General features: G+C 60.1%; 1 protein-coding gene across 1 annotated transcript in view; it reads right to left on the bottom strand.

Moving 5' to 3' along the window:
• The window catches only part of LOC144953299 (multiple PDZ domain protein-like), a 66,490-nt gene that overhangs the window by 12,771 nt on the left and 29,737 nt on the right, over positions 1–23,982 (bottom strand). The window contains 16 exon segments of the mRNA XM_078883872.1: positions 631–778; positions 2,432–2,563; positions 3,261–3,338; positions 8,700–8,810; positions 9,240–9,424; positions 9,756–9,786; positions 9,788–9,842; positions 11,019–11,096; positions 14,062–14,106; positions 15,983–16,181; positions 18,507–18,582; positions 19,667–19,738; positions 21,871–22,074; positions 22,476–22,685; positions 23,276–23,425; positions 23,427–23,645. Of these exon segments, the coding sequence (XP_078739998.1) occupies positions 631–778; positions 2,432–2,563; positions 3,261–3,338; positions 8,700–8,810; positions 9,240–9,424; positions 9,756–9,786; positions 9,788–9,842; positions 11,019–11,096; positions 14,062–14,106; positions 15,983–16,181; positions 18,507–18,582; positions 19,667–19,738; positions 21,871–22,074; positions 22,476–22,685; positions 23,276–23,425; positions 23,427–23,645 (1,993 nt within the window).

The following is a 23,982-nucleotide window of genomic DNA, read 5'->3' as shown; positions in this document are numbered from 1 at the left end:
GACCCATAGACTCACCACACAGAGACCCATAGACTCCCCACATAGAGACCCACAGACTCACACAGAGACCCATAGACTCACACAGAGACCCACAGACTCACACAGAGAACAACAGAATGACGCAGCTAATATGGTGGAGCAGCAGATCCTGGGAGCAAGGAGGAATATGTGGAATGGAGGGAGGGGGAGAGGGATAGAGGAAGGGTGGTAAGTGGGACAGGGGAGGGAGGAGAGTGAGGGAGGGGAGAGAGGTGGGAAGGGAAGGAAGGGGGGTGAAGGGAGGGAGTGAGGTGAGGGAAGGTACGGGAGGGAGGGGAGGGGAGGGAGGGGAGGAAAGGGAGGGGAGGGAGGGAGAGAGGGAGGGGAGGGAGGTGGGAAAGGAGGGAGGGAGGGGAGGGAGTGAGGTGAGGAAAGGGAGGGGAGGGAGGGACGGAGGTGAGGGGAGGCAAGGAAGGGGAGGGAAGAGGAGGGAGGAGAGGGAAGGGAGGGAGTGAGGGGAGTGAGTGAGGGGAGGGAAGGGAGGGGAGGGAGTGAAGGGAGGGCGTGAGGGGAGGGAGGTTCGCGATGCGGTGACGTCCACGAGGTGAGTGGAGGTGGTTGCTGTGCCCCACAGGCCGAGCGACGACTCACGCTGCTGCTGCGGCGGCGGTGGCGGCGCTCCGAGCGGGAAGTCCACGTGCCGCCCTCCCTCCCCGCTCCCCTCCCCCTCGTCCTCCTCCTCCTCCTCGTCCGTCCCCGTCGCGGCAACCTCCGACCCCACGCGAGCGCCGGCGGCGTCCTGCAAAGACGCGGCCACGGCCGTCGAGCGGAACGTGTCGAGCGGAACGTGTCGAGCGGAACGTGTCGAGTGGAACGTGTCGAGCGGAACGTGTCGAGTGGAACGTGTCGAGCGGAACGTGTCGAGCGGAACGTGTCGAGTGGAACGTGTCGAGCGGAACGTGTCGAGTGGAACGTGTCGAGCGGAACGTGTCGAGCGGAACGTGTCGAGTGGAACGTGTCGAGTGGAACGTGTCGCGTGGAACGTGTCGAGCGGAACGTGTCGAGTGGAACGTGTCGAGCGGAACGTGTCGCGCGGAACGTGTCGAGCGGAACGTGTCGAGCGGAACGTGTCGAGTGGAACGTGTCGAGCGGAACGTGTCGAGCGGAACGTGTCGAGCGGAACGTGTCGAGTGGAACGTGTCGAGTAGAACGTGTCGAGTGGAACGTGTCGAGTGGAACGTGTCGAGTGGAACGTGTCGAGCGGAACGTGTCGAGCGGAACGTGTCGCGTGGGCCCGAGCGACTTTTGTTTCGGCGTGGCACGCAGGCCGAGGTGCCCGGTGTGCCGGCGCGCGAAGCTTTAAGCGCCGTGGCAGCGAGCGCCGTGGCAGCGGCGCTAAAACTAAACTACGATTTTTATTTGACCACGCAAGGCCCACACGAAGCTAGATAGAGAGAGCTCTTTTGCCAGGAGCGACCTGGCTGGCCACCACAAACGATAGCTCGACGAAGTGGGTTCATCATCATCGTCGTCGTCGTCGTCGTCGTCGTCGTCGCGCGGACTTCACAGCGGCAGTCAAACACGCTTATTGAACGCGCGACGTCGATTCTAAATGTGGAGGGAGAAAACCGGAGGGTCCCGGAGAAAAATCCAAACGACGGCCACGTGGAGAGAGAGAAAGACGCAGACTCCAAATACACAGCAGGCGTCATCAGGGTCGGAATCGAACCCACGACCTCCTGTATACCAGGCGAGGCGGGCGCCGTGGTGGCTAGGAGATGTTAACTACCTCGCCGGGTATACAGGAGGTCGTGGGTTCGATCCCGACCCGGACACCTGCTGTATATTAAAAGTTTGCGTGTCTCTCTCTCCCCGGGGTCACGTGGATTTTTCAGTTTGTTTTCACCCTCCCTCCACATTTAGAATCGACGTCACCACGCGTTTAAAGATGTGCTTTGGCTGCCGCTATAAAGACGTCCACGCGACTGGCGACGATGATGAGCCCACTTCGTCGAGCTGACGTCATTTGTGGTGGCCAGGTCGCTTCTGAGCTCTACAGCAGCTTGGTGGGCCTTCCCTGGGAAAAGTAAAAACAAATAAAATAAAATACAACAACACAGTTGACCATCGATTATCCGGCTGCTTCCAACATTATTCGGCGGTGCCGGGCCGATCCGGCGAAACCGGCAAACCGCTCCAAGGGCTTTAACCGGTCCGTCGATCGTTAAACATCAAAAACGCAACGTCAAGCAAGACTGTGCAATAAGCTCATTGTAAATCACCGTGACGTAGCGATCCATTATCCGGCGTTTTATAAAAAAAATATCCGGCGCACCGCCCCCTCAAGCCAAAGCTGCCGAATGACCCGCCGTGACGGCAATTAGTGGAGGCGGTCAACGTGTCGCAAGCCACCGCGGGGGGCGGCGCTGACCACTGCCGCCCGCCGACTCACCTGTTGGCGGGGGTCAGCGGCGGTGGTGGCGTGGAAGAGGAAGGGGTTGTACAGGGACGGAGGAGGAGGCTTTGGGGGGGGCGAAGCCGGCGCCGGTGGCAGCGGCGGCGGCGCGTCTAGGCTACCCGCCGACTTGGCAAGCGACGCGGCCGATCGCCGGCGACCCCGAGCGGCCGCGGAGGTCGGAGGTCGGACGCAGCAGAGGACGCCCCGGAACAAAGCGGCGGCGGCAGCAGCGGAGGCGTTCGCGCGCACGCAACGGAACGGACGGCGAAAGCGTTCTTGTTAGCGTTAGTAGTGGCCGTGGTAGTGGCGGTGGTAGTGGCGGTGGAAGTGGCGGTGGAAGTGGCGGTGGAAGTGGCGGTGGAAGTGGCGGTGGAAGTGGCCGTGGTAGTGGCGGTGGTAGTGGCGGTGGTAGTGGCGGTGGAAGTGGCGGTGGTAGTGGCGGTGGAAGTGGCGGTGGTAGTGGCGGTGGTAGTGGTGGTGGTAGTGGTGGTGGTAGTGGCGGTGGTAATGGTGGTGGAAGTGGCGGTGGAAGTGGCGGTGGTAGTGGTGGTGGTAGTGGTGGTGGTAGTGGGGGGGTGAGGGAGGGGCGTGTTAGTGCGTCGCTCGCTCGGCGCCTGCCCTGCGTGTGCGTTAGCGCGGGGCGAGCGTGGCCGAGCGTGGGTGTGGTTGTGTCGGCAATGACAGATGTCAATGTTTGGGTGGGTGGGTGAGTGGCTGGGTGAGTGGCTGGGTGGGTGAGGCAGGGTGAACGGGTGAGTGCGTGGGTGAGTGCGTGGGTGCGTGAGTGGGCGAGTGGGTGGGGGAGGCAGGGTTAGTCACTGACCTGGGTTAGTAGGTGGTAGAAAGGGTTGCTAGGCTTAAGGCTGAAGTCTTGCCGCGGCGTGGCAAACTTTTGCCGCGACTTTTCCCAGCGCAGGCGTGAAAATCAGACGCAGCGCGGACGTGAATGCAACGCACCGGTCGAGGAACCACACCCAAGCACGCACGCACGCACACGCACGCGTGCGCGCACGTACACGCGCGTGCGAGCACACACCAAACCACGCACATATACACACGCACGCACACACACGCACGCACACACACGCACGCGTGCGCGCACGTACACGCGCATGCGAGCACACACCAAACCACGCACATATACACACGCACGCAACCACGTGCACACACGCACGCACGCGTTGTCGGGTCGCGCAAGCCACCCCCCCCCCGCCCCCCCCCCACTCTCGTTCGGCTATCAAGCTTCCGTCGCCGCGTGGAGCGAAACGTCGGACGTCGCGGCCGACCACGCGAGCTCCACCCACTGACCCCACCCGCTACGAAAAACCCTCCGCAGCCGCAGAATCCGGGCTTCAAACGACCGTCGGTTCTGCAGCAGCAGCAGCAAGCAGCGAGCAGCGTTACATTTTGAAATGTTATTTTTTATTGACATGAACGACGACGACGACGATCACCGTCGTCGCAGCGACGATGGCGGCTCACGACGCGCGGTTCGCGAATGTCAATGTGCCGCGAGCGGGGGACGTGACCTCGGCGCGAGTGGGGAGACGCTTCCGCCCGAGGAATTTGACGCGACCGACCGCCGACACCGGAGCGGCTCAGCGTCGCGACCAGTACGTCAACTCTCACACACGTCAAGTTATTTCTTTCTCTGTATATATGTGAGGCGTCGAGAAGTCTACGGTTGTGACTCACAGTGTATCTGTCCACGCCTTCTCCCTGTGCCCAATCCATTGTTCAATCCTTCTCCCTCCTTGCAACCCCTACACTGGAATCAACTTCAACACGAGACTCAGCACTGCTGCCCATAGACTAACACCACTACCCATAGAGTCAACACTGCCCATAGACTAACACTGCTACCCATAGACTCAACACTACCCATAGACTCAACACTGCCCATAGACTAACACTGCTACCCATATACTCAACACTGCCCATAGACTAACACTGCTACCCATAGACTCAACACTGCCCACAGACTAACACTGCTACCCATAGACTCAACACTGCCCATAGACTAGCACTGCTACCCATAGACTCAACACTGCCCACAGACTAACACTGCTACCCATAGACTCAACACTGCCCATAGACTAACACTGCTACCCATAGACTCAACACTACCCATAGACTCAACACTGCCCATAGACTAACACTGCTACCCATATACTCAACACTGCCCATAGACTAACACTGCTACCCATAGACTCAACACTACCCATATACTCAACACTGCCCACAGACTAACACTGCTACCCATATACTCAACACTGCCCATAGACTAACACTGCTACCCATAGACTCAACACTACCCATAGACTCAACACTGCCCATAGACTAACACTGCTACCCATATACTCAACACTGCCCATAGACTAACACTGCTACCCATAGACTCAACACTGCCCATAGACTAACACTGCTACCCATAGACTCAACACTGCCCATAGACTAGCACTGCTACCCATATACTCAACACTGCCCATAGACTAACACTGCTACCCATATACTCAACACTGCCCATAGACTAACACTGCTACCCATAGACTCAACACTGCCCATAGACTCAACACTGCCCATAGACTAACACTGCTACCCATAGACTCAACACTGCCCATAGACTCAACACTGCCCATAGACTAACACTGCTACCAATAGACTCAACACTGCCCATAGACTCAACACTGCTACCCATAGACTCAACACTGCTACCCATAGACTCAACACTGCCCATAGACTCAACACTACCCATAGACTCAACACTACCCATAGACTAACACTGCTACCAATAGACTCAACACTGCCCATAGACTCAACACTACCCATAGACTCAACACTGCCCATATACTCAACACTGCCCATAGACTAACACTGCTACCCATAGACTCAACACTACCCATAGACTCAACACTGCCCATAGACTAACACTGCTACCCATATACTCAACACTGCCCATAGACTAACACTGCTACCCATAGACTCAACACTGCCCATAGACTAACACTGCTACCCATAGACTCAACACTGCCCATAGACTAGCACTGCTACCCATATACTCAACACTGCCCATAGACTAACACTGCTACCCATATACTCAACACTGCCCATAGACTAACACTGCTACCCATATACTCAACACTGCCCATAGACTAACACTTGCTACCCATAGACTCAACACTGCCCATAGACTCAACACTGCTACCCATAGACTCAACACTGCTACCCATAGACTCAACACTGCCCATAGACTCAACACTACCCATAGACTCAACACTACCCATAGACTCAACACTGCCCATAGACTCAACACTGCCCATAGACTCAACACTGCCCATAGACTAACACTGCTACCAATAGACTCAACACTGCCCATAGACTCAACACTGCCCATAGACTCAACACTACATATAGACTAACACTGCTACCCATAGACTCAACACTGCCCATAGACTCAACACTACCCATAGACTCAACACTACATATAGACTAACACTGCTACCCATAGACTCAACACTACCCATAGACTCAACACTACCCATAGACTCAACACTGCTACCCATAGACTCAACACTGCCCATAGACTCAACACTGCTACCCATAGACTCAACACTGCTACCCATAGACTCAACACTGCCCAGACTCAACACTACCCATAGACTAACACTGCTACCAATAGACTCAACACTGCCCATAGACTCAACACTACCCATAGACTCAACACTACCCATAGACTCAACACTGCCCATAGACTCAACACTGCCCATAGACTCAACACTGCCCATAGACTAACACTGCTACCAATAGACTCAACACTGCCCATAGACTCAACACTACCCATAGACTCAACACTACATATAGACTAACACTGCTACCCATAGACTCAACACTACCCATAGACTCAACACTACCCATAGACTCAACACTGCTACCCATAGACTCAACACTACCCATAGACTCAACACTACCCATAGACTCAACACTGCTACCCATAGACTCAACACTACCCATAGACTCAACACTGCCCATAAACTCAACACTGCTACCCATAGACTCAACACTACCCATAGACTCAACACTACCCATAGACTCAACACTGCTACCCATAGACTCAACACTACCCATAGACTCAACACTACCCATAGACTCAACACTGCTACCCATAGACTCAACACTGCCCATAGACTCAACACTACCCATAGACTCAACACTGCCCATAGACTCAACACTACCCATAGACTCAACACTGCCCATAGACCTAACGCTGCCCCTGCACGTGAAGCAGTCCCCCTCCTTAACCTCCACCTGGGTCTGTCCCGTGACCTCCTGCCACCAGCGAGAGCCTTCGACACTTCACGGCGACGGCCTCCAAGTGCACCTAGCCTGGCACGCGCGCCGCGGTGATGTCACCGCCACTTTGGTGGGGCACGGCGGCTGTTTGCCGTCGGCTGTTATCGTCGCTAACGGCACTCGCCCCAACGAGGCTATCTCTCTTCTTGGGAGCTTTTGCCTTTGTGCGCCTGCCGAGTCACTCCCTGGGGGGCGCTAGCGCACGGTGAGACGAACGGGGAGCGCGGGCGGCTGGGGGACCCGGTGGCGGGAGCGTCGTGGGCTGCTCCCACCGATCACGCCAACCGGCGGGGCGGGTGAGTGGGCGGGCGGGTGAGTGGGTGGGCGAGTGGGCGGCGGGTTGAGTGGGTGGGGTGAGTGGGCGGGCGGGTGAGTGGGCGGGGCGGGTGAGTGGGCGGGGCGGGTGAGTGGGCGGGCGAGTGGGTGGGGTGGGTGAGCGGGGCGAATGTGCGGACGGGCGGGGTGGGCGAGCGGGGTTGGCGAGAGGGGCGGGTGAGCGGGCGTGCGGGGTGAGCGGAGCGGGTGAGCGGGCCGGGTGAGTGGGCCGTACGGGAGAGCGGGGCGGGCGAGCGGGGCGGGCGAGAGGACGGGCGAGTGGATGAGCGGGCACGAGGGGTGAGTCGGTGGGGTGAGCGAGGATGGACCAGTGGGCGGGTGTGAACCGAGCGAGCGAGCGTGAAGGTGCGGGGAAGATGGGGGGTGGGGGTGGGGGGTCGAGGGCAGCGAGGAGCGAGGAACACACGGTGGGGTGGGGTGGGGGGGGCGGAGGTGGGGGGGGGGGGGTGGTCGTGGGGTGTGGGGGGGAGGGGGGGGTCGTGGGGTGGGGGGGGGGGTCGGACAGCCAAAACAACAGAGAGCGGACGGGACATGCAAAACAACAAGGGGTTAGCAGCACAGCAACAAGGGACCGAGGCAAAGTGCGGAACACGCGGCTGCTTGCGCTGCGGTGCGAGCGTTAGGGGCGTGCATTGGGACGATCATAGAGAGAGCGGAATGGGGGGGGGGGGGGTGTGGGGGGATGGGGGTGGCGGTGGTGCCGGTGGACGAAGAGGGAAAATGCACGGGAAGGAGAGAGGCAGGGCCTAGAGAGAGAGATGTGGTGAGCAGTGGTGAGTGAGAGCAGGGCACGAAGGATGATGGAGATGATGGAGGAGATGATGGAGTGGATGAAGTGGACGGAGATGATGGAGGAGAAGATGGAGATGATAGAGAAGATGATGGAGATGATGATGGAGATGATGATGGAGCTGATGGAGGAGATGATGGAGTCGATGGACGAGATGGAAATGATGAGAGGGCAGAATCCCAGGATGAGTGGCACCGATTACGGGCAGCGGAACATCAATCGAACGCTCTAACGGAGTCGCGATGACAACGCCGCGTCCGTTACCCTCCCAGACATACGACTGGAAAGAAAGGCGGCCAGGCGTCGTGCGGTGGCCACCCACCAAACCCCCCCCACCCCCCCCCCCCCCCGTCACGTGTCACAGTGCCGGCCTTCGTAGGCGCTCGCTGCTCGCTAACGGCACAAGTCCTTTACAGGCTACGCAGGGGAGCTTTGTCTGTGTCACCGTGTGTGTGTGTGTGGAGCGGTGGTGTAGCGGTTAGCGCGCTGCACTATGAACCTGGCGACCCCAGGTTCGATTCCCGCTCACGGTCAACACGATTATTTGAACCGGTCCTGGGCCTCCCCTAGGTCGACTCAGCCTCAAATGAGTACCTGGTGCGGTGTGCAGTAAACATCGCCACTGGGAAGACAAAGGCGGTCGGGCGTGGTGCTGGCCACCCACCCCCTCGTGTGCCGTTCCGGCCTTCATAAGTGCTCGCTAACAGCATTTGCCCCAACAGTCCTGTTAAGGCTACACGGGGGATCTTTGTCTTTGTGTGTGTGTGGTGGGGGGGGCGCCCTCACCTGGGCCCTGGGCACGAGGCTCTGCACCACGAACTCGACGGGGTGCACCGCTCGCCGGATGGCGTCCACCGCCCGCTCGTGGCTGGCGTCACGGAGGTCCTCACCACCCACCTGCCTCGCGTCACCCACGCGTCACCCACGCGTCACCCACACCGTCACCCACAGTCACACACACCGTCACCCACGCGTCACCCACAGTCACCCATAGTCACCCACACCGTCACACACGCACCACCCACCTGCCTCGCGTCACCCACGCCGTCACCCACGCGTCACCCACCTGCCTCGCGTCACCCACACCACCACCCTCGCGTCACCCACGCGTCACCCACACAGTCACCCACGCCGTCACCCACACGTCACCCACGCCGTCACCCACACCGTCACCCACGCCGTCACCCACGCACCACCCACCTGCCTCGCGTCACCCACACCACCACCCTCGCGTCACCCACGCGTCACCCACACAGTCACCCACACCGTCACCCACACCATCACCCACACGTCACCCACACGTCACCCACACCGTCACCCACGCACCTCCAGGATGCGGTCGCCCTCCTTGAGCCCCCCGAGGCGCGAGGCGGAGCTGTCCTGCAGCACGTGCTTGATGAAGATCCCCCGCAGCACCTCGCCGGGCGTCAGGCGCGCCCCCATCCCGCGCCCGCCCACAATGCTGATGCCCAGCGAGCGCCCGCCGGGGTCGCGGTCCACCAGCACCCTGCTCGCCCGCACGTGGACGCACGTGAACACACGCACGTGGACGCACACACGTGACGTGAACGCACGCGCACGCAGACAAAGATCCCCCCCATGTTGCCTAAACAGACCGTTGCCCATAGACTCGATGATGCTCTAGTCAGACTGTTGGGGGGTGGGGGAGGAGGTCCTTACCGGCAGGGGGGGGGGTGGTGGGTCCTTACTGGTGGGGGGGAAGAAGGGGTCTTTATTGGGGGGGGGGGGGGGGGGGGGGGGGGGGCAGTGGGGGGGGGGGGGGTCCTTACTGGTGGGGGGGACGGAGGGGTCTTTATTGGGGGGGGGGGGTCCTTACCGCCCGGGGGGGCCCCCAGTGAACCTGCGAGGGTCCCCCGCTCGTTGCTCTCCTCCCCCTCGCCAGCTTCGCGCTCCGGCAGATCGGCTTCTCTGTTCCCGCCACACGCACACAAAGGTCCCCCGCGCAGCCTGTGACGGACCGTCGGGGCAAGTGCTGCTAAGCGAGCTGCACCTACGAAGGCCGGCACGGCAGACGAGGGGGCGGGTGGCCAGCACCACGCCCGGCCGCCTTTGTCTGCCCGGTGGCGATGTTTACGCACCGCACCGGGTGCTCATTTGAGGCTGAGTCGATCTAGGAGAGGCCCATGACCGGTTCAGATAATGTTGGTCGCGAGCGGGAATCGAACTCGGGCCGCCGGGTTCGTAGCGCAGCGTAGCGCTAACCGCTACACTACCAGCAGCACCACCACCACCAGCGGTAGCAGCGCCAGCAGCTGATGGTATGGACGATGACGCTGATGATGATGGTCACGACGATAATGACAATGGTGATGACGACAAAGATTACAATGATGATGACAATGATGACGACGATGACAATGACAATGAAGGACGGGTGTATTGCAGTAAATCTGAAACTCGCAAGCGAAAAGCAGACCTCGACGTGATATATTCATTGCATGCATGCGTGTGCAATTTGTAAGGGCGCGGTGACACCGACCTATTACATTTTAAGATTATAATCCCTTGGTCATCACGACGTCCTTTGTACTTTGACGTCTCAACAGCGTCACGGAGATCGCGTGACGTGAGGGTTGTGAGTTGACGCCGAGGCGGGGGGGGGGGGAGAGGCGCCCTGGTCCCCCATGTGGAGTGACGTCAGCCGCTAGTTATTATTAATGGGGGAGGGGGGGGGGGTGTCCATTAAGGAGGACGTCACCTGCTCATGATTATTAATGCGGGGTGCTGGTCGATGTGGAGTGACGTCACGAGCGTTACGGACAGACATTCCTGGGTAATTATGGTAGGTATGACGGTGATGACGGTGATGATGATTACGACGGTGATGACGACGATGACGACGGTGACGACGGTGACGGTGACGATGACGACGACAATGACGACGATGACGACGATGACGACGGTGACGACGACGATGACGACGACGATGATGATGACGATGATGACGACGATGACGACGATGACGACGGTGACGATGACGACGATGATGACGACGACGACGATGATGACGGTGACGATGACGGTGACGACGACGACGACGACGATGACGGTGGCGACGACGACGAGGTAGCGGCAGCGTGTCACCTGCTTGCCGCGGCGCCAGCGTGCGCGCGCCGACTCTCCCGGTACTCCTCCAGGTCGCCCGCACTCACGAACGCGAGCCTGCACGGCCGGCGCCAAACCGGGCACAAGCGACACGGCGGCACGGCCGCAAACAAAACGCCCCACGTTGCCGTTAGACCAGCAGGGCCAGCACCAGCGGCACCACCATCAGCACCAGTAGCACCACCAAGAGCACCACCAGCATCAGCAGCACCACCAGCTTAAGAACCACCAGCACCACCACCAGCAGGGTCAGCAGCACCATCAGCACCAGCAGCACCAGTAGCACCACCAGCAGCACCACCACCACCACCATCAGCACCATCAGCAGCATCAGCAGCAGCACCATCAGCACCATCAGCAGCAGCAGTATCAGCACCACCAGCACCACCAGCAGCTACAGCACCATCAGCATCAGCAGCAGCACCATCAGCACCATCAGCAGCAGCAGTATCAGCACCACCAGCACCACTATCAGCATCAGCATCAGCACCATCAGCATCAGCACCATCAGCAGCAGTATCAGCACCATCAGCACCATCAGCAGCAGCAGTATCAGCACCACCAGCACCACCAGCAGCATCAGCACCATCAGCATCAGCAGCAGCACCATCAGCAGCACCAACAGCAGTATCAGCACCATCAGCACCATCAGCAGCAGTATCAGCACCACCAGCAGCACCAGCAGCAGTATCAGCACCATCAGCAGCAGTATCAGCACCATCAGCAGCACCAGCATCAGCAGCATCAGCAGCACCAACAGCATCAGCACCATCAGCAGCATCAGCAGCATCAGCAGCACCATCAGCACCACCAGCAGCATCAGCAGCACCATCAGCATCAGCAGCACCATCAGCACCAGCAGCACCATCAGCAGCATCAGCACCACCAGCACCACCAGCACCATCAGCACCACCAGCACCATCAGCACCACCAGCATCAGCAGCATCAGCAGCATCAGCACCACCAGCACCATCAGCACCATCAGCACCATCAGCACCACCAGCATCAGCACCACCAGCAGCATCAGCACCACCAGCACCACCAGCACCATCAGCAGCATCAGCAGCAGCACCAGCAGCTCCTTTAGCAGGCTGCTGCGTGGCACCCCCGCTAGCGCAAATCCTCGCGCCAGCGCGCAGCTCGTCGACGGCACGGCGAGGACACGACGAGCCGTGTTGGTGAGATGGGCGTCGGGCAGGCAGTGGTACTAGTGGTGGTGGTAGCGGTGGTGGTGGTAGCAGTGGTGGTAGCGGTGGTAGTGATAGCGGTGGTAGTGGTGGTCGTGGTGGTGGCAGCGGTGTTAGTGGTGGTGGTAGCGGTGGTAGTGGTGGTGGTAGCGGTGGTAATGGTGGTGGTAGTGGTGGTAATGGTGGTGGTAGTGGTGGTAGTGGTGGTGGCAGCGGTGTTAGTGGTGGTGGCAGCGGTGTTAGTGGTGGTGGTGGTAGTGGTGGTGGTAGTGGTGGTGGTAGTGGTGGTAGTGGTGGTGGTAGCGGTGGTAGTAGTGGTGGTAGCGGTGGTAATGGTGGTGGTAGTAGTGGTGGTAGTGGTGGTAGTGGTGGTGGTAGTGGTGGTGGTGGTGGTGGTAATGGTGGTGGTAGCGGTGGTAATGGTGGTGGTAGCGGTGGTGGTGGTGGTGGCAGCGGTGTTAGTGGTGGTGGTAGCGGTGGTAATGGTGGTAGTGGTGGTAGTGGTGGTGGTAGTGGTGGTGGCAGCGGTGTTAGTGGTGGTGGTAGCGGTGGTAATGGTGGTAGCGGTGGTGGTAGTGGTGGTGGCAGCGGTGGTAATGGTGGCGGTGGTCGTGGTGGTAGCGGTGATGGTGGTAGCGGTCGTAGTGGTGGTGGTAGCGGTCGTAGTGGTGGTCGTGGTGGTGGTAGCGGTCGTAGTGGTGGTGGTAGCGGTGGTGGTGGTAGCGGTCGTAGTGGTGGTCGTGGTGGTGGTAGCGGTCGTAGTGGTGGTGGTAGCGGTGGTGGTGGTAGCGGTCGTAGTGGTGGTCGTGGTGGTGGTAGCGGTCGTAGTGGGGTGGTAGCGGTCGTAGTGGTGGTGGTAGCGGTGGTGGTGGTAGCGGTCATAGTGGTGGTCGTGGTGGTGGTAGCGGTCGTAGTGGTGGTGGTAGCGGTGGTGGTGGTAGCGGTCGTAGTGGTGGTCGTGGTGGTGGCAGCGGTGGTAGTGGTGGTGGTGGTAGCGGTGATGGTGGTAGTGGTGGTCGTGGTGGTGATAACGGCGGTAGTGGTTGCGGTGGTAGTGGTGCTAGTGGTTGTAGCGATGGTGGTAGCGGTGGCGTTAGCGGTGGTGGTGGGGGTGGTGGTGGCGCTTCCGGCAGAGTGAGAGCCGTGCAAACGCGGCACAGGTGCCAGCAGCTCGGGGCGCATGCGGAGGCCCGGCAGCGGTCGACACGACGCCGGGGTTAGTGGGGTGGGTGGGGGGGGGGGCGGGGAGCGAGCAGGCTGCGGCGTGGACACGAGAAGAGAAGTCGTTGTACGTGGCGTGGGGCGAAACGGCGCCGTGAATACACGACGTCAAACACAGCAGCTAAATACTCTGAACGCGTGATGTCGATTCTAAATGTGGAAGAGGGAAAACCAGAGGACCCGGAGAGATAACAAAATATCCATCCCACCACCAAACTCCAAATATACAGCAGCAGCAGCAGGCGTCGTCAGGGGTCGGGGTCGGGTGGGTCACGTGACACGCCTGCCCGCTCTCTCGCTCCACGGTTAGTTAGTCGATTAGTTGTTTTGATTGACTCAAAAATGAAAACGATCGTTGTTTTCACCATCATCATGATCACCATCATCATCATCATCCCTCCACAGGTCGATAAAACGGGGACCCCCCCCCCCCCAACCCGCCAAACTCGGGACGTTTAAGTGTTGTGTTACTTTACGGGCGCAGTATAAAATGCGGTCGGTGACGTTATTGTTGTTATCATTGTTGGTAACTAATCAAAGGCTTGGGGAGGGGGGCAGCGCAGATGATGGGGGGGTGGGGGGCGAGAAGGAGGTGGGGGGGGGGGGGTACTCACTCTAGGGAAGGGGCCTCCCTGGGCCCCACGGAGGGCCCATCACACCTGGGCCACGGGGAGACGGGAGAGGGCGGCGGCGGCGGCGAGAGGGGGGCGACAGTGAGCGGCACGGCAGGAACATCGGCATTGCGGGCAACGGTCGCCGCCGGGTTAACGGGCAACGGTCGCCGTCAGGTTAACGGGCAACGGTCGCCGCCGGGTTAACGGGCAACGGTCGCCGCCGGGTTAACAGGCAACGGTCGCCGTCAGGTTAACGGGCAACGGTCGCCGTCAGGTTAACAGGCAACGGTCGCCGCCGGGTTAACAGGCAACGGTCGCCGTCAGGTTAACGGGCAACGGTCGCCGCCGGGTTAACAGGCAACGGTCGCCGCCGGGTTAACGGGCAACGGTCGCCGTCAGGTTAACAGGCAACGGTCGCCGCCGGGTTAACAGGCAACGGTCGCCGCCGGGTTAACAGGCAACAGTCGCCGTCAGGTTAACGGGCAACGGTCGCCGCCGGGTTAACGGGCAACGGTCGCCGTCAGGTTAACGGGCAACGGTCGCCACCGGGTTAACAGGCAACAGTCGCCGCCGGGTTAACAGGCAACGGTCGCTGCCGGGTTAATAGGCAACGGTCGCCGCCGGGTTAACAGGCAACGGTCGCCACCGGGTTAACAGGCAACAGTCGCCGCCGGGTTAACAGGCAACGGTCGCTGCCGGGTTAATAGGCAACGGTCGCCGCCGGGTTAACAGGCAACGATCGCCACCGGGTTAACAGGCAACGGTCGCCACCGGGTTAACAGGCAACGATCGCCACCGGGTTAACAGGCAACGGTCGCCGCCGGGTTAACAGGCAACGGTCGCCGCCGGGTTAACAGGCAACGATCGCCACCGGGTTAACAGGCAACGGTCGCCGCCGGGTTAACAGGCAACGGTCGCCACCGGGTTAACAGGCAACGGTCGCCACCGGGTTAACAGGCAACGATCGCCACCGGGTTAACAGGCAACGGTCGCCGCCGGGTTAACAGGCAACGGTCGCCGCCGGGTTAACAGGCAACGATCGCCACCGGGTTAACAGGCAACGGTCGCCACCGGGTTAACAGGCAACGATCGCCACCGGGTTAACAGGCAACGGTCGCCGCCGGGTTAACAGGCAACGGTCGCCGCCGGGTTAACAGGCAACGATCGCCACCGGGTTAACAGGCAACGGTCGCCGCCGGGTTAACAGGCAACGGTCGCCACCGGGTTAACAGGCAACGATCGCCACCGGGTTAACAGGCAACGATCGCCACCGGGTTAACAGGCAACGGTCGCCGTCAGGTTAACAGGCAACGGTCGCCACGTGGGAGTGTTGCCGCATGTGTGCTACTGCGTAGCGGCGCACACACGCACGCACACGCACTCACACGCACGCACGCACGCACTCACACTCACACGCACTCACACTCACACGCACGCACTCACTCGCACACACACGCACGTACGCACTCACTCACACTCACACGCACTCCGCTCACACACACTCACTCACACGCACGCACTCACACGCACGCACTCACTCGCACTCACACGCACGCACGCACTCACTCGCACACGCACGCACTCACTCGCACACACACGCACGTACGCACTCACACACACTCACACGCACTCGCTCACGCACTCGCACGCACGCACTCACACACACTCACACGCACTCGCACGTACACACTCACACGCACGCAGAGGGCGAAAAGCAGTTAAGCGGAGCGTAGAAGACGTAACGAGAAGCGGGCCCACGCTCGTCAAGAGCACCGCCCTAAAAGGACGGGGATCTTTTTGTCGTTTAAATGCAGGTGACGTTTCAGGCGATGGGCCTTCTTCACGGGAGAGCGGAGAAAGACCATGAACAAGGGAAGTCGCTCACCCGCCCGCCTGCTCACCCGCCCGCCCGCTCACTCACTCGATCTGCGCCCCGATGAGCGAGTGCTTGCGCAGCAGGGCCCGAGCCTGCGCGCTGCCGAGGCCGGCGGCGCGCTCCCCGCTCACGGCCACCAGCACGTCGCCCGGCGTGACGCGCCCGTCGCGCCCCATCGCCCCGCCGTGCATCACGCTGCGCACCATCATGCCGGCGCCCTCCGGGTCCGAAGTCACCGTCATGCCTGCAGCAGTGCCGCCGGCAACAGGACGTGAGTGCGTGAGTGCGTGTGCGAGTGTGTGAGTGCGTGCGCGAGTGCGTGTGTGCGTGAGTGCGTGTGTGCGTGTGTGCGTGTGTGCGTGAGTGCGTGTGTGCGTGTGTGTGTGTGTGCGTGTGTGAGTGTGTGCGTGTGTGCGTGAGTGCGTGTGTGCGTGAGTGCGTGTGTGCGTGTGTGCTTGTGTGCGTGTGTGCGTGTGTGCGTGTGTGAGTGTGTGCGTGTGTGCGTGAGTGCGTGAGTGCGTGTGTGCGTGTGTGCGTGTGTGCGTGTGTGTGTGAGTGCGTGCGTGCGTGCGTGAGTGCGTGAGTGCGTGTGTGCGTGTGTGCGTGAGTGCGTGTGTGCGTGAGTGCGTGTGTGCGTGAGTGCGTGTGTGCGTGAGTGCGTGAGTGCGTGTGTGCGTGTGTGCGTGAGTGCGTGTGTGAGTGTGTGCGTGCGTGCGTGTGTGAGTGTGTGCGTGAGTGCGTGTGTGCGTGAGTGCGTGTGTGCGTGTGTGCGTGAGTGCGTGTGTGCGTGTGTGCGTGTGTGCGTGTGTGCGTGAGTGCGTGTGTGCGTGTGTGCGTGAGTGCGTGAGTGCGTGTGTGCGTGAGTGCGTGTGTGAGTGTGTGCGTGCGTGCGTGTGTGAGTGTGTGCGTGAGTGCGTGTGTGCGTGAGTGCGTGTGTGCGTGAGTGCGTGTGTGCGTGAGTGCGTGAGTGCGTGTGTGCGTGTGTGCGTGTGTGCGTGAGTGCGTGTGTGCGTGTGTGCGTGAGTGCGTGAGTGCGTGTGTGCGTGAGTGCGTGTGTGAGTGTGTGTGTGCGTGTGTGCGTGTGTGAGTGTGTGCGTGAGTGCGTGTGTGCGTGAGTGCGTGTGTGAGTGCGCAAAGACAAAGGTGGGGGGAGCGGTGGCGTAGGGGGTTAGCAACTGCATCTACAACACGAGTCCAATTCCCGCTCACAACGATTATATTATCTGAACTTGTCCTGGGCCTCCCCTAGGTCGACTCAGCCTCAAATGAGTACCTAGTGCGGTGAGTAAAACATCACCACTGGGGAGACAAAGGCGGCCGGGCGTTGTGCTGGCCACCCACTCCCTCCATGTGCCGTGCCGGTCTTCATAGGTGCTACTCACTAATAGCACTTGCCCCAACAGTCTGTTAAAGTATTCTTAGGTTTTTTCGGTAAAGTCACGTAGGTAAAAGATCAAAATTAATAAAAATAAAATAAAAATCACGACGTTATTTTATTTTTTATTAATTTTGATGTTTTACCTACGTGACTTTACCGAAAAAACCTAAGCATATGAATCCTTGCAGTCACGAAAGCTTCAAATCTAGAAGTCTGTTAAAGGCTACACGGGGGATCTTTGTCTTTGTGTGTGTACAACAACAATTAACGTTTGTTCTGCACCCACAGTGGAACAAACTGTCACGCAATCACAGACGCAAAGACAAAGATCTCCCGTGTAGCCTTAACAGACTGCTGGGGCAAGTGCCGTCAGCGAGTAGCAGCGGCACCTGTGAAGGCCGGCACGGCACAACGCGAGTTTGGGTTTCGGGAGCGGGGTGGGAGTGGGAGGGGAGTGGTGGCACCGCGGTTAGCCACGCACTGCGCCACGAACCCAGCGGCCAGGGTTCGATTCCCGCTCGCGGCCAACACGCTGGCGCTCACGCACGGAAGGGTGCACGCGAGAAGGGCTGGGTGCAGATGCAGCACTTGTCGTAGTAAAAAATGCTTTTTTACAAATATTACATAGAAAACAGGGGGAACACATCTTCTTGGTTCTTTCGGTAAAGTCACGTAGAAGGGAAATAATACAATAATAGAAATAGAAAATATTAAAATATTATGTTAATAAATAAAACGTAATAAAATATTTTATTATGTTATATTTTTATTATTTTATTATTTCCCTTCTACGTGACTTTACCGAAAGAACCAAGAAGATGAATCCCTGCAGTCACGAAAGCTTTAAAGGGGGTACATAGACATAGAGTAGGGGAGAGAGGGGGTACAGAGAGAGGGGGGGCAGAGAGAGGGGGTAGAGAGAGGGGGTAGAAAGAGAGGGAAGGGGAGAGCAGAGCGTGAAATATTTTGTGAAATCTTTCATTTAAAAAGGGAGGGGGGGGGGGGGGCACATAAAGCAAAGCATTGAAAAAAAAACAAAAAAAACGAAATGATGAACGAAGCAAAGTGCCGACTACCCCGAGCATCTTCTTGTTTCCTCTGCACGCGCCCTGCACTCAAGGACACGCAGACCAGGGCAAGCGGAGAGGCATTCAGTCAGCAGTGGACCGAGCATCCACGGCTGCAGCTCACCGAGGCTGGACGTCCCTTTGTTCACCGTGATGGTTTTCTCGAACTCGGACGGAGGGCGGGTGACCCCGTCGCTCACCTGGACACACGGAGTCAGAGGGTCAGAGAGTCACGGATTCACGGTTAACACTGCAGGTAGCTGCTGCTACTGCTGCTGCTACTGCTGCTGCTACTGCTGCTGCTGCTGCTACTGCTGTTGTTGCTGCTGCAGCTACTGCTGCTGCTATTGCTGTTGCTACTGCTGCTGCTACTGCTGCTGCTGCTACTGCTGCTGCTGCTACTGCTGCTGCTACTGCTGTTGTTGCTGTTGCTGCTGCTGCTGCTACTGCTGCTGCTACTGCTGTTGTTGCTGCTGCTGCTACTGCTGCTACTGCTGCTGTTGTTGCTGCTGCTGCTGCTACTGCTGCTGCTACTGCTGTTGTTGCTGCTGCTGCTGCTACTGCTGCTACTGCTGCTGTTGTTGCTGCTGCTGCTGCTGCTACTGCTGCTGCTACTGCTGTTGCTGCTGTTGCTGCTGCTACTGCTGCTGCTACTGCTGTTGTTGCTGCTGCTGCTACTGCTGCTACTGCTGCTGTTGTTGCTGCTGCTACTGCTGCTGCTACTGCTGTTGCTGCTGTTGCTGCTGCTGCTGCTACTGCTGCTGCTGCTACTGCTGTTGCTGCTGCTGCTACTGTTGCTGTTGTTGCTGCTGCTGCTACTGCTGCTGCTATTGCTGCTGCTGCTGTTGTTGCTCTTAGTGGTGGCGCCGGTGTTAGCAGTGGAAGTGTCTGATGCTGTCGTTGCTGCTGGTCGTGATGGTTTGGTGGTGCTGGTGGTACTGGGAGTTGCTGGTGGTGGTGCTGGTGGTGGTGCTGGTGGTGGTGCTGGTGGTGCTGGTGGTGGTGCTGGTAGTGCTGGTGGTGGTCGTGCTGATGGTGGTGGTGGTGCTGGTGCGTGTGGTGGTGCTGGTGGTGCTGGTGGTGGTGATTGTGGTGGTGCTGGTAGTGCTGGTAGTGCTGGTGCTGCTGGTGCTGGTGGTGGTGTTGCTGGTGGTGGTGCTGGTGGTGGTGCTGGTGGTGGTGCTGGTGGTGCTGGTGCTGGTGGTGGTGGTGCTGGTGGTGGTGCTGGTGGTGCTTGTGGTGGTGCTGGTGCTGGTGGTGCTGGTGCTGGTGGTGCCGGCGTGCCTGCGAGGTCGAGCCGTGGGACTGCTTCGAGGTGGACGACGACTCCAAGGCCTCCGACTCGGTTGGCTCCACCTACGTGCACACGACAAGTGGACACGACCGCGCCGTCACGACCACACGTACACAACCACGCGGTCACGACAAGCGGACACGACCACGCCGTCACGACCACACGTACACAACCACACGGTCACGACGAGCGGACACGACCACGCCGTCACGACCACACGTACACAACCACACGGTCACGACGAGCGGACACGACCACGCCGTCACGACCACACGTACACAACCACACGGTCACGACGAGTGGACACGACCACGCGGTCACGACCACACGTGCACAACCACACGGTCACGACGAGCGGACACGACCACGCCGTCACGACCACACGTACACAACCACACGGTCACGACGAGTGGACACGACCACGCGGTCACGACCACACGTGCACAACCACGCGGTCACGACTACGCGCACACGACAAGCGGACACGATCACGTGGTCACGACTACGCGCACACGACGAGCGGACACGGCCACGCGATGAGCTCACACGGCCGTGTGTACACGAGCGTGGTGTGCGCACGCGACGCGCCGCGCAGTGAGGCGCACATCGACACGTTTGGAACTCGCGCCGCCGGTAGCTGCCGTAGTACGGGTGGGCAGTGGGGGGTTGAGGGGGGGGGGGCAGGCCGGTGTTTCCTGCTGGGAGTTTTGTTCGCGACTGGAGGCTGCCACCGGCACCTCGTGGCACCCACAGCGCCGCTGGCCGTCACGGCGCCCGCGCTCAGGCGACTCTTACAGAGATCAGCAGAGAAGTGCTCAAGGAGGCCGCCCCACCCCCTCCCACCCCCCTCAAACAACAACAAACACATAAACAACAACACTCAACTTAAGCTACCAAAACCGAGCACCCCATCCCCCTCCGACTCCCACACCGACAATGACCCAGGCCTGACCAGCTACTGCAGAATTGTTAGTGGATTAGTCGTGAGTACAGGCTCGAGGAGAGGCAACGCTATGCAAGGCAACGAGGAGGAGGAGGCATCATCGTTATCGTCGTCATCATCATCATCGTCGTCATCGTCGTCATCATCATCGTCGTCGTCATTGTCATCATCATCATCGTCGTCGTCGTCATCATCATCATCGTCGTCATCGTCGTCATCATCGTTATCATCATCATCGTCGTCGTCGTCATCGTCGTCACCATCGCTGGCTCCCCCCGCTGGGTTCCCCCGCTGGGTCCCCCTTTGTCGTCGTGTTCCCATTCCAGCTTGAGGGATGCCCCCCCCCCCCCCCACCCGCAGCTACGCCGCTGCACCCGCGTGCCGACGGTCTTGGCGCGAGCGCCAAGCATGCAAGCGTCACAGCGCCCCCCACCCGCCTGGCCACCCCCAGGCACACTGGAGCAGGTCACCTGGTCAATCCTAGAATGCTTCGCGTCTTCACACGCGGCTTACGTCGGGGCTTGACGGGCCTGCCGAGTGACCCCGAATCTCGCGGATATCTCGTGGATATCGCTTTGCAAATCTCTCAGAAATCCGGTACAAATTACGCATTGAAACCACCTCGGATTCGACGGCTGCGGCTCTGCCAGGCACCGCCACCTGGTTGCCCATCTCGGCACGAGCGCGGGCACAGGACCGTGGGCATACGAGTGCTGGTGCACGGGCGCTGGCACATGCTGATACGCGATCACGGGCACACGAGCGCGGACACACACCGACACACAACTACGGGCACACAAGCGCTGGCACACGCCGACACAACTACAGACACACGAGGCTGGGCACACGCCGACACAACTACAGACACACGAGGCTGGGCACACACCGACACAACTACAGACACACGAGCGCAGGCACACACCGACACACAACTACGGGCACACAAGCGCTGGCACACGCCGACACACAACTACAGACACACGAGGCTGGGCAAACACCGACACAACTACAGACACACAAGCGCTGGCACACGCCGACACACAACTACAGACACACGAGGATGGGCACACGCCGACACAACTACGGGCACACAAGTGCTGGCACACGCCTACACACAACTACAGACACACAAGCGCAGGCACACACCGACACACAACTACAGACACACGAGGCTGGGCACACGCCGACACACAACTATGGGCACGCGACCGGGGGGCGACACGCGCGCACACGAGCGCGTCGCACACAGACCAGCGCCAGCTCGGCGTGGAAGAGGGGCGAGCTCACGCGCGGCGCGCGCGGCGGCAGCTGGAACCCCCGCGTGCGGTACGGGGTCGCCGTGGCGACGGCCGCCCTAGCGACGGGGGCGGCGGCGCCGGGGAGCTGCGTCTCCCTGGTGACGGCCGGAGCGTCGCGGCCGGCGCGACGGCCCGAGGAGCCCGGCGCCGGGTCGGGCTGCCCGCGCGACGACGACGACGCCGGCGGTGGCCGCGGTGCGGTTAGTCGGTTAGACAGGGACGAGGGTCGGGAGGGGGGAAAACACAGAGGGAGCGCCCCGTTAGGTTTAACGAGCGAGGAGGTGGGGCGGCGGAGGTGGGGGGGGTGTTAGAGCGACGGTGAGGAATCGTTCGGAATGAAACGAGCGAGGGGGTTGCACAGGGCTTGCGTGTGTGTGCGTGTGCGTACGGAATGTTTGAGCTTCTTTCGCTTTAATATCGGATCTCCTTCAGCTGCTTGGGGCCCTATGCCTTTGCTTGGTATGCTTGGGCCTAGCACAGCCAATGGAGTATCCTCCCTCCCCTCCCCTCACCTCCCTGCCTCCCTCCCTTCCCACTTCCCTCCCTTCCCCTTCTCACCGGCAGGGGCTTGGCCACGCCGATGCGAACGGTGCCCGTCGGTGCCCCCTTGAGGGCCGCGACGGCCTCCTCCAGGCCGGCGCCGGTGAGGTCGCGCTCATTGACGAACGCCAGGCGGTCGCCGGGCAGCAGGCGGCCGTCCCGCTCGGCGGCGCCGCCCGGCACCAGCGATCGGATAAGCACCACGCTGCGGTCCGCGTCCCACGGGTCCTGCCAGCAACACGCGGCACCGGCAGGCGGTGGCAGTGGGGGCGGCTGCGGGGGCGGCCGTGGTGGGTGGGGCAGCCGTGGTGGTGGGGGGGGGGCAGCCGTGGGAGCGGCCGTGGGGACAGCCATGAGGGCGGCCATGGTGGGGGGGGGGGGGCGGCCGTGATGGGAGGGGCTGGAAGGGACGACCATGGCTGCTGACGAGGATGATCGTGACAATGATGATGATGGTAATGATGATGATCGTGACGATGATGACGACGATGGTAATGATGATGATGGTGACGATGATGACAATGGTAATGATGATGATGGTGACGATGATGATGACGATGGTAATGATGATGGTGACGACGATGACGACAGTAATGATGATGATGGTGACGATGATGATGATGGTAATGATGATGATGGTGACGATGATGATGACGACGGTAATGATGATGATGGTGACGACGATGACGACGGTAATGATGATGGTGACGATGATGACGACGGGGATGATGATGATGGTGACGACGACGACAATGTTGCTGACGACGACGGCTGCGACTGGGGAGCCTCCCGGGATGGTCCCTCGGCCTCTCACTCACCTGGTAGTCCAGGATGCTGAACCCCAGCCCCTGGCTGCCCTTCTCCAGCTCGATCCACTGCACCTCCGAGTCCCACATGGGCTGCTGCCCTCCGGCAACCGCCGCCACCCCTCCCTCCTCCTCGGCCTCTGTCCCCGTCGCGCCCCCCCCCCACCGGCCCGGCGCTCCGGGGTCCCCCGAGAACGACTCCGGCGCCGCCGTCGTCCAGGCTCCACGGCGTTCGCTCCGTCTCGGTCCGCGACGCCGCGGGAGACGAGGAGGAGGAGGAGACGCCACTCTGGGGCCCGAGGTTCGTCGCGACCGGAGCCTTGGGCCTGCCGGCCGCGAGAGCGCTGTCTGGAGACGCGGGGGGGCTACCCCCGGACCACATCTGCGTGGGGGGGGGGGGCGGTGGGGGGCGAAGGTCGCGGTCACTAAGGGCGCCACGGTGGCTAGGAGATGTTAACGACCTCGCCCGGTATGCAGGGAGTCGTGGATTTAATCCCGACCCCGACGCCTGCTGTATACACGATCTAACCCAAAACCTCTATTATGGATGATATTGGTCGCGAAAGCCTACGTGTTAAACTGTATATTTGGAGTTTGCGTCTCTCTCTCATCATCATCATGGTAGCCGGGAGATGTTAACAACCTCGCCTGGTATGCAGGAAGTCGTGGATTTGATGCTGACGCCTGCTGTATATTTGGAGTTTGCGTGTCTCCCTCTC

This window comes from Lampetra fluviatilis, chromosome 3 (assembly GCF_964198595.1).
Source record: "Lampetra fluviatilis chromosome 3, kcLamFluv1.1, whole genome shotgun sequence".
NCBI lineage: Eukaryota > Metazoa > Chordata > Hyperoartia > Petromyzontiformes > Petromyzontidae > Lampetra > Lampetra fluviatilis.
The sequence above is the reverse complement of the archived record's forward strand: the minus strand, read 5'-3'. Positions and strand labels throughout refer to the sequence as shown.